Source organism: Neolamprologus brichardi, chromosome 2 (assembly GCF_056152115.1).
Source record: "Neolamprologus brichardi isolate AB-2024 chromosome 2, ASM5615211v1, whole genome shotgun sequence".
NCBI classification, from domain to species: domain Eukaryota; kingdom Metazoa; phylum Chordata; class Actinopteri; order Cichliformes; family Cichlidae; genus Neolamprologus; species Neolamprologus brichardi.
This window is the reverse complement of record NC_142105.1, coordinates 29,353,312-29,364,636: the sequence shown is the minus strand read 5'-3', so window position 1 is coordinate 29,364,636 and position 11,325 is coordinate 29,353,312. Positions and strand designations below refer to the sequence as shown.

The 11,325-nt window shown below is 42.5% G+C and overlaps 1 protein-coding gene across 6 annotated transcripts in view; it reads right to left on the bottom strand.

Annotated features, from left to right (window-relative positions):
• Positions 1-970: 970 nt before the first annotated feature.
• The window catches only part of mid2 (midline 2), a 154,368-nt gene continuing 144,013 nt past the window's right edge, over positions 971-11,325 (bottom strand). For all 6 annotated transcript variants that reach the window (XM_006781338.3, XM_006781340.2, XM_006781337.3 and 3 more), the window contains 2 exons: positions 3,003-3,210; positions 971-2,644 (listed from right to left, as the gene is read on the bottom strand). In XM_006781338.3, coding sequence (XP_006781401.1) covers positions 2,221-2,644; positions 3,003-3,210 — 632 coding nt within the window. In that variant the 3' untranslated portion in view covers positions 971-2,220. The remainder of the gene's footprint in view (positions 2,645-3,002; positions 3,211-11,325) is intronic.

Genomic DNA, 11,325 nt, shown 5'->3' with positions numbered 1-11,325 from the left:
AGCGACGCTAACGCTTCCTGAAATAAGGAAGCCGTGACCTGTCAATACAAAACAAGACTGACGGGTCAAATCCAGGAGGAAGATCGAGGAAAGGACTATAGCAGTGACCACACATAGCTATTAAGGACACAACACATGAACAGCGGCAAGGGAATACTTGCAGTACAGCCTGCTGTAGTAGACAAACTGAAAAAAATGGGACATTTTAAGAATCAAGAGTCTCTGTGTGGGAAAAAGAAAACCACTGTGGTGTCTGGACTGATGCGGGAGGTGTTAGTGTTTTTGTTTCGTCGGTATGAACACACTGTACTGTGTTTAAGCATACATCATTATACTCAAAATATGCAGTTAAGCTCTGTGTTACTTTTATAACCAAGAAAAAATACTACTGAACTCGCTGTCTTAATTTGTAGTTTTTTTCCTAGTCTTAAATCTTCTTACAGTGAATTTGCAGTTACTGGTGTGCATTGTTTTCCCATTTTGTGCAGTAAATACAAAACTCTACCAAGCTAGAGATTGTAATGTTTATAATTGGATGTCTGCATACATATTTGGAGAAACTGTCAGATACTTTGATATATTTGCTAAAATATGATCAGCAAAGATCTGTTCATAATTTTGCTTTTTATTTGTTTTTATTAATCCATCCGTCCATTCGCTTCCGCTTCTCCTTTTCAGGGTCGCGGGGGGCGCTGGAGCCTATCCCAGCTGTCATAGGGCGAGAGGCGGGGTACACCCTGGACAGGTCGCCAGTCTGTCGCAGGGCCAACACACAGGGACAGACAACCATTCGCACTCACATTCACTCGCACATTCACACCTAGTGGCAATTTGGATTAACCAATGAACCTATCCCCACAAAGCTGCATGTCTTTGGACGGTGGGAGGAAGCCGGAGTACCCGGAGGGAACCCACGCAAACACGGGGAGAACATGCAAACTCCACACAGAAAGATGGTGGAATTGCCTGATGGTGGAATTGAACTCAGGACCTTCTTGCTGTGCGGCAACAGTGCTAACCACCGTGCCACCGTGCTGCCAGTGATTTTTATTAATGTAGAAATCAAAATAAATGACTGAATAAAAGCAAAGAGGTTTAAAAAAAAAAAGCTTGGTATTGTACGTTTCCCAGAGAATGTATGTACTAGTGTAAACCTTGTAGGAATCAAACTTCCCCAAAGGAAAAAAGCTCCTTTTTTGAGGGACAGAAAGTCCAGGCTGGCAGCATTTCAAAAGCTTACCCATTCACACGTTACACTTTTGTTAAATCTGCAATAAAAGAGAAATTTAAACACTTTAGACACTTATGATCAGGAGGTTACGTTCTGCAGCTTGAAAGTTGGAGCTTCCACAATTTATGCTACAAGGCCAGCTCGGCTGCTTGCGCTGCAATAACAGACATGAAAGTGGCATCAATTTTCACACTACTAAGACGGACGATAAACTAAAGACAAATCCTGACTGCTTGACCCTAACGCCGGGGGGATCCAGACGCTCTGAAATGATGTGTGGGGCAATTTGCTGGTAGGTTTGTGTTTACTTGTCCCCTTAGAGAGAAGGGTAATTTATAATCAAGACATTAAAAGATCGGCTTTTTTGGGAACAACAGTGCCCCTGATACTCAGGGAATGAGGAGGCTCACTTACTGGTTCGATGCAGCTAAAAATTGTGATTCTAAGCATCTGCTACGGCCTTTCCATCCACCTGTTTGATAACTATTATGGATCGGTGGATGGCACTTTCCACTGCTGTGGTCAAAGCATCAATCGGTTTTTTATTCATTTTTCTCTGTATATTTTTCCTTTTCTGTCTTTCTCATAATCTACCACAGGTTAAGTAGTTTCACTGTTCATGTGCTGCACCTTCAAACTTTAAATGGCTGACATGAAGATTCTCACTTTGGTCTTCTGCCTGGGGTGAAACACAGATGAAAGAAGGAAGACCTTAAATGGTCCTGAAAATACAGGACACCAAAGCTTTCTCTGTCAGTGACTGCAGGGCATCGGATGGACTTTACGTATGCTGATGGCTGCAGTCGAAAGACCTCATTCCCATTCGTTGATGATGGATTTGCAAAATATTGGATGGCTACAAACTAACCGGACTGACATTTTTCCAGACTGCTGTGCATATTTGCAACTTTTTAAACCCATATGAACGTAACTAGCTAACATGAGCCACCGTGTCAGTGTTTTAATCGCATTTACAGTCACGCGACCACTCAGTGGCAGGTCTTCATCCCGGTCAAGTATGGCGAGTCTTGCCGGCACATCCCCATTTGCTGCTGTTGGTGCTCTTGAAGATCCGAGGCCACGCCATCGACAAAATCGGGGACGGGTAGCCCTGAGAGTATCATGACTGACTTGTTCCAGATCATGAAAGTGGGTACAACAGGTAGGAGGAAGGAGATTTCAAAGGTGTGGATATGCTGGGAATTCATGGCATCGTAAAAGGACAGCGAATTGTTGTCGTAGTCCAGCAGGACACCCAGCCGCCTCAGCTGCAGACTCGCCTCCACCAGCATCTCCTTACCATCGTGCCGCACCATAAAGTTGTTGTTGCAACGTGAGAACACCCACGAGGATGAGTTTTTGCCGCTCCATTCGTTTTTCGGGGCTGATTTGTAAGCCACGCCGATGGCATACCTGCAGGGAAAGCACATTTTGGAACACATTACTGATCTGAAGCTAGTGTCCTCCTTAATGACTTTACTTACACAGTCAGGCTACCTCATGCTGAGGACACACAAGATACACGGAGCCCCTTTGGGTTTTTTGTGCATGAAAAAGGTCTACTTCACAGCCAATTAGTGAAAAGAATATAATTAGGATAAGAGTATACACTGTGTGTGGTGTGTGTCTGTTGTATGTGTGTGTGTGTATGGTGTGTGTGGGGGAGGTTGCGTAACAGCCTAGATTTAAACTCCCAAAAGAAAGATATTTCAGTTTATCAAGCCTCCTTGCAGGCTTATATAATGCACTTGTGCGTGCGTGCGATTCTTACCATGTGGATGCTCCGAGTAGCACCTCCCAGTAGTGACACCCGCTGTCAATAAAGACATTACCAGCAGCTCCATAGGAGCCTGTTCCGCTGAAGCGCTCCGGGGTGTGGCTCTTCTTCAGCGAGCTCTCGTCCTTCTCCATGGTCAGGCAGTCGTTGGACAGACGTAACTTCTTGTGGGCTGTTTTTGGGTCCAACTTGAAAGGTTGACCTGGGAAGAGATATAATTACGTGCTGTTACTGCATGTAATAATAAAAATGACGTCATCATTAAATTCCAAATCTTCACGAATGGCACACAAACAAAGATGTGACCTGAGATGTTTAATTATTACCTCGATAATGCTGAAATATTATAACTGGGTAGGGTAAGTGCTCATTTTTAATGTCATTTTCTAATACAGATATATCACGGTTATATTTATGACTATGATTTTTTTTTTTTTGCCTGTCCCATTTGGTTCTTTAGCCGTCAGAATTGTTGTCTGAAGACCAACAAGGATACCCAATGGATTTATTTTGCCAAATGGATCATCATGGCATTGCCGTATTGGTCCATTTGATCGACCTTTGTTTTTATTATTTATTTGATTTTATTTTCAGTTGTTACAGACGGGACAGACATGAGTGAGGGATAGGAAAGGGAGAAAGAAAGAGGAAGGAAAAGAAAAACAAAAGGGGAGAGGGACAGTGAGAAAGGGAAAAAAAAATCTCCTGGATCACCTGTTGAGAGAAAAAGAATAGAAAACACGCAAAAAAACAAAACAAAGCAACATACTAAACACAACACCATCGCATTAATCTAGCTAAGTGTAAACAGCAGTAAATACTAAATATTGAATGTTGTTGTGCAGCACGCAGGACAGACAGCGCACAATGTGCTTTGAAGTAGCAGCCGAGAAAGGTGTGATTTAAGTCTACGAACAGTGAACACCCGTGTGCACACCTGTGTGGATCGGCGCGCTTGTGTTCAAATGGTTTCCCCATGTAATGGTCTGCTAGAGGATGTAGAGAGCCATAGCCCCGTCCCCCAGGGCATGAAGCAGGCATGGAGGAGATCCAGGGCCCCAGAGTGCGAGAGCCCAAGGAGGACCACCGGAGGTGACTATGATTATTACTAGCAGTGATAGCTGTACATGGTGTAACAGTAACAGATGGATAAACATATCTGTATTTATAAATGATCCACAAAGGAGGAGTAATCTTATATAAATGATGAATTAAGCACATGCTAATACCTTATAAATACCTTATTAATGCTTAATAGTGTGACATTACTATACAGCGTTAGTTATTACTGTAATGAAAACCCAAATACAGAAGCTCACTGTGCACATTTTTAGGTATAACATGCTCATTTTATACTACAGCTTTCAAAATAGCGTTCAGGTGTTGTTTGACTTAAATTGCTTTGTTTACTTTATTCTCATGAACGAATATATTTATTGGTTGTAGAGCTGTGGGTGTTATGGAAAATGTATTTTTGATTTGTAATAACTCCACCAATGTGGACCTCAAACTTATCGATTGATACGGCATAGTAGAACGTCTGTATGTTTAGTGCATTAGCTCTGCGCGTGGATATAAACAGAACCAAAGCAGGAGGGGGATTATTATATGAGAGACACATCAGGAGGATTAGGTGACAGCCGAGGCAGAGAATGAAGAGATTGCTTCATCTTTGCTGTTCTCAACTGCAGGCTTCTACTGGTGTGGAAGCCAAGATTTTTGGTGAAATACACAGTGTATCTGTGTGTAACAGTTTTTGTTTTCATCAAGAACACGTTCAGTGTTGGTGCAAACATCCTGTGTGAAAATAAAGAAGGCAAATAACTGCAGAGAAATGGCTTCATACGGCGCATTAAGTAATGATTGAGTAATGGTTAGCTATATGCTCATGCTGCTTAAGCTTATTATGTGGAGCTGGTAATATGTGGTTAACGTGTGCAAGTCTGGTGAATGTTGCAACGTTTGAAAATGGTTCAGGTACACAGTGTACTGGAAATATATGAAAATATTGCAAGGTGAGGGATCCAATCATGATCAAATGATCGTGGCTGACTATTTTATTTTTTAGTTCCTCCATGTTTTAGGTCCCACTGACAAATAAACTAGGAGACGAACCAGAACTGTGCCTCCAAAATTGAGTTACACGTTGCTTACACCTGCACTCCTCACAAAGCTTAACTGACAGTGTTTTTAGTCCGGACTTCAGGTTAAAACACACCCAAGCTCTTTTTTGGTCTCCACCATCTCTTACTAAAATATTCTCTCTTTCAGCTCTTTAATGCTTCTGTATGTTCACCTGCTAGTTTCCGATTGCGCGTCTGCCATTGTTTTTTTTCCACTCAAGCTTGTGAAGTGAAAGAGGCCGGCGATGCCGCGAGATAAAAGGAAGAAAGAACCAGAAATAAGAATAAAACGAGAGGAAGATTTCAACCCAGAGCAGCAAAAGCAGAAAACAGAAAGCGGGGTGAGAAGTGCTTGCAGAGAACTCACAGGGAGAGACACAAGAGGAGAATGTTTGAGATACAAGGGCGAGAGTCTAAACTTCAAAGCTTCTCACAGCCTTTGGTGAAAACATTTCGTAACAGTGGAGGAAGCCACCCGGCATTTTCCTCTGTGCCTCCAATCACACAGACTTGGAAATTAGCTGAAGGAAATAGCCTTCACTTCCACCACGATAGGTAGCGGTTGGGGCTTTTCAGTGGAAATGTTACTACCCGGCTGCAACAATTCAGTTTGCAATGGCACCAGTAATTTGGGTGTAATGGGTGGAAAATTGGGAGGGCAAAACTAGGTGAGTGGCAGAGAGAGAGAGGAGCTATGGAGCGAGAAGGAGAAGAGAAGTTGAGGGGATAATATGAGACTGAAGATTCGGCAGAGGATCCCCTCTCAACCTCTCAATGTGTGTGTGCGTAGGCTTCATGGAAGTCAGCCACATCCCTTCCAGACCTGACATTTAACTCTGACACCTCTCATCTCATCTCTCAGCCTCCCTGAGCCTCCCATGGCTTAATGAGCGACACAATGAGGACCCGGACTCCGCCTCCCCTCTCTCTATCTGCCCTTGCCTTCATCTCTCTTCCCCCCATTCTTTCATTCTCATCCTCTCTATCCTCTCTCCACTCTCACACACTCCCCTCTCCAATAATCTGCGTGGTGAGTGTGTGTTACCGCATGTGGATATGAGACGACGAGGCCAATGCGCTGCTGGCAGCCAATTACATTAATGCGCTCTCTTCTTTGAACTGCTTATCGCTGCCAGCGCAGCCATTTCCAAACACTGGGGCTCTGTCATGCCTTTCCAGGGGATGACTCCTGAGAGCCCAGGCTGGGCCCGAGGTTCAGGAAGGGGAGACGCACGTGACGGTAGAGGACAAGCAGGCCCGTACACAAGGCATCAACTAGAGCCTCTCCAAGAAGCAGACATGCAGTTCGGTAAATTGCCAAGAAGAAATGTTTTGAACCGGGGCCAGCGGGATTCTTGTAAATGGACAAAGTCTGAAATAATCAGTTTGCACCTAAACGGTGAGTTTTTTGGCATGATCTCACTGCAAATAAAACTATCCAAATGGACGGTACAACTGAAATAAACCATGAATATGTCGAATAGCTGGAAGGTTTAGAGACTAAACTGTTACAAATTTGAAAGAAAAAAAATCGCCTGCAACTTGTAACCACTGCCTAAGTTTTCATTTCCTGTTTCAAGGCACCTGCAAGCCATGTCTACTCCCAGAATGAGTCATATGTCTGTCACTGGTGAAAATGAGCCCAATACATTTCTGTGCTGAACATAGAAATTTACTTGTACTTTAGCGTTTTCATTTTATGAAGCCGTTCTACATTACTATTCATACATCAGTACTTTAACTTAATGCTGAATGTCGGACAAACCTACACGCAGTGAAGAATGTTCTACTGTTTGACAGTTCTTCTTTTATTTAAGGTTAAAGATTTGAGTGCGCCGCTGAAGCTTCTCCATGTTGCAGAGCCGCCATGAAATGAACAGACCCAGAGTCACAGCGAGTGTGCTGGTATTTGCTAGCAGCACTTGGAGAACATGCCAAATTTGATTTCTTCTGGAGTGCTGTACTGCTGGCCTAAAGGTGTAAATAAGTCATGTGTGGAGTTCTACATTAGGAAGAAGACCGTTTCAAAATAAGAAAGTGAATGTTTACTTCAAAGAAAGTTCGGAACTCTTCTTACATCAGCTACCTCTAGAAACCACACAGGCACGCCCCCACACACATAAAGTTCTTGACCGAAAATATGCACATTGGTGTCAGATTCTAGAGCCAAAACAATAAAGACGAGATGGGGGAGCAGCAAATCTCAGGGATGTAATATCCAAGCGGTAACTGTGATTAGCGTGCTTCAGCCTCTGCAGAAATACTCAGCGATATCTGTGTCTGCAGAGATAATCGCTCTACGTTAGACTGCCTCAGAGCTGTGCATTGTTACGTACTTGCGAGTCTTTAATGGAACCTTGTAAAACACAGAAATGAAATTGTATCAAGGAAAAAAAAGAAGAGAGGAGAGAAATAAAAGAGACAACTGTTGGGGGAGCATTTATAAAAAGTAATTTCATTCCAACTTCATTCTGCTGGGTCTTTGCTGAAGTAGTTGCAGTGGGGCAGCATCTGGGTAATCGACTTTATTTCAATTCAGTCAATTTCACCCACACTTCTTCTTTTTCCTGGCTTCCATTTTTGCTGAGGGAAAGATTGGGTTGCCTCCATAATGAAGGAGATAGAAAAAAAGATCCATTTTACTACGAAACTAAACAATTACTGCAGTAGAAACAGCAGCATCAGGGACACTGAGCGAGCTCTCTTCACACAGCAGCAGCGTAACGCAACCTTGTATCCTTTCACAGGTTTTTACATTTGTTTAGAAGTTGCCAACTGGCAGCGTGCCGCTTTGCTTCTAATTGTCTCGTTCATATGTGACGTGGCGTCGAATCCAGCTGTGCTGACTACTTTCATCTGTCTGCGATACAGAGGTACACTGGTGAGATTAGAAATGCAGCAGCCATGTAACACAGACGGGGACATCCAATAACACTGCATGGGTGTTAGGTGATCAGCATGACTTCTTGGCATCGAGAGTGTTTATGTGTCACATCCTCTCTTTTCACTCCTTCCTGGGCAATTTTTGTCTCTTTCTACAAAACTTCTCCAAAAACTGGAAAAGTCTTTGTGTAGTGAAAAAGCAAAGACAAACAGCAGTCCTTGATCTTCTGCAGTTTCACCCTTTAACGAACTAGGCAAAGTCTTCAGAGACCAGTGCTAGAAAAATAATATTCAGTAAGGCTTCTGGGTCTGCTTAGAATTTCACTGTGATTAAGAAGCCATTTTTGGAAAGGAAGCGTCTGTGATGGTTCGTTAGAGTAAAAGCATGTGAAAGACTGCCTTTTTTCTCCCCCTTCTTCCAGCGAGATTCTTTCTCAGGGCTTTTGCTTGTGTGTGTGAAATGTAATCATTCACTAAAACAAAGCCATGCTCTCGGTATTCCCTCTTTTGTTGTGTCAATTCACATAAATGTGCTGCACTGCAGGAAAAAAAATAGCAAATGTATCAAAGGGGACTTGAAAGCATGGCTTTATTATGAAGCTTTCCTTGGTGAGATGCTGATCGTTCTAGCTTCCAGCATTCACATTCAGTTTGCTGTCTGGCATTTTAACACAACCCCAATCGCCCCCTCCACCTGCTGGCATTTTCACCAGCTGAATTAATGAATTTCAGCGAGCAACTATAAGAAAAAACTCTGCCAGCCTCAAAAATACAAATGACAAAACATGGTCATATACGACACTGCAAAAAGTAAATGATTGAATTCCGGTGTTCCAATCACATCCATGGCCACAGGTGTACAAAATCAAAACAGCCAGGCATGCAGACTGTTTCTACAAACATTCGTGAAAGAATGGGTCGCACTCAGGGTCTCAGTGAATTCCAGAGTGGTGCCAAGTCTCGTCATAAAATTTCCTCACTATTAAATATTCCGCAGTCAGCTGTTATTGATAGTATAACAAAGTGGCACATACTGCATAGAGTTTGCCAAATTTCTGCAGAGTCAGTTGCTACTAAGGTCCAAAGTTCATGTAGCCTTCAAATTAGAGAGTTCCATGAAATGGGTTTCCATGACCGAGCAGCCGCTGCACACTCCTAAACCTCATGGAAACCCTTCCAAGAAGAGTCGAAGTTGTCATAGCAGCAAAAGATGGGCATGAGGTTTAGGAGTGGACATCATATTAAACTTGACAGATTAAGAATGGGATGTCACTGAAGGACGACGCAGCGTACGATGGCACCATAGGCTTTGAAAGTTAAAGCTGATGTTTAATTGGCTTGGTAACCTTCAAGATAACAATAACAGGATAATAATAAGATCTTTTATTGTGGTTTATGATAAAACTGAGCTGCTTCACGTTCAGCTAATGAGAAACGCTACGTGCTAGCGCTGACAGCTCATAAAAACAAAGCTATTTATAACGCAGTGAAGTGACCTGGCTGTCTCTATGGAGTATTTGGATATCAACAAGAAAGATGAAATGATGCAACACTATGTGGGAAGACCGAAGCCAATAAATGTGCCATCAATCAGTACTTCTTAAAGGTTCTTAACTACTTCTTAATGAAGGAACATTCCCAAGAGGGCGGCACTGTAGCTCATTCTTACATTTATGGAAAACAATGAAGCTCTATTGCATCGAGGAATCAGCTAACATCTGTCCAAAAAACTACTTTCTTGCTGTTTTTCATCATATAATGAAATTTCTTGACAGTGCATACAGTGATGGACTACAGAGTTTGATGCTAGACTGGATCAGCTAGGGGGATGTTCTATTCTGTGTCAATTGCTTGTTTTTCTATGGAGCTGTGATTTATTGTTTTCACTGTCAAGCAACTCAAGGTGCTGTGGGACTTCTAAAAGGTTGCCTGGCAGCTAAATAGGTCAGACTTTGCTTTTTAAATGTCTTTTCAGACTGATCTGCCCCTGACAAGCAGCCCAAACACTGTTGCTTTAAAACCCTCTGAATAAGAAAGCCCCAGATTGAAAGCACACACGGTACCCATCTAAAAAGAGTAATTTCAAAAACTTTTTCCAAAAAAGAAAAAAAAAGTCAAAGTGACAGGTAGAGACAAACTAGGAGACATTTGGAGTTTTGGTTTGCAAACTCTGTTCTCTGAGAGGATTTATTAAAAAACAGAATCGTAAATCCCACTGCCAGTGTTCCTTCAGGGCCCCGTGGGGGCCAGACGAGTCGTTGCAGGATCATTGTTTGTCTTGTTCTTGGAAACAGTTCTTTATGACTAATGACAGCATTTTGGGTTTTTTTTGTCTCATGCTGCAAAATGAAGGTGGAACTCGACATATACCTCCCAGAAGGGCATACATAATGGATACGGATCTAAACATAACAGGTGTCTTAAACACAATGTTGGAATTGGAGAAAAATTCAATATTTGGTGCTGCGTCTGATTGTTGGGACTTTCTTTGTAATATTATAGAGTCTTTATAGGCTAGAAATTGCCCTGAGGCGAGTGTTGCAAATTGGCACTACCTAAATCAAAAGAACTGAACTGCTTTATCTAATTTTACTGTTAATCTATTTAAAATCAAAGTCATGGAGATATTCCAGGGCTACTTTTTGTGCATGTACAGACTGTCTCTCTATTGTTTTTAATTTATTTGACAGATCAGAACAAACGGGGAGTTAGACGTAGCACTGACGTGCAAAAAAGATCAACTATCTACCAGGAATGCTTTAAAATCCCAGTATGCACCATGTGCCACTATTCTATGTGGACGCTTCCTCTTCTCCTCCTCTATAGCTTTCCAACCTCTGCTCCGATTTACCTCCCGTTTCTTCATCTCGTCTCTACCTCCGACTGTTTACTTTAAGGAGTGCGTGGTAGCTCGGGGCCTGTCATCAGAGATGCATGCTGGGTAAATATTATTGCAGGCCCTTTAACAGGAGGAGGGACGTGTATCCCTGGGGCACCTTGACATGTGATATTTTCAGCCGGGATTTTAGCTGCTTACCTAATATTGTGTCTAGGATCTGAGGAACACACACATACACACACCCACAAACTCTCTGGGGTTTGCTCACTCCCTGCTTTGTACACACACAATATGGCTGCCCAGAATAGTTTACCAATAGAATGACAAACATTGTTAAGTCAACAGTCCAGTGTTTGACTGTCAGCAAAGTTGCTGCCTACAGGAAGGCAAGTATTCATTCAGATTGGGTTTTGCTTAGACATAAACAATATGCTCACTCAAAATAGAGGCTAAAACAATAGAGCTGCTAAAT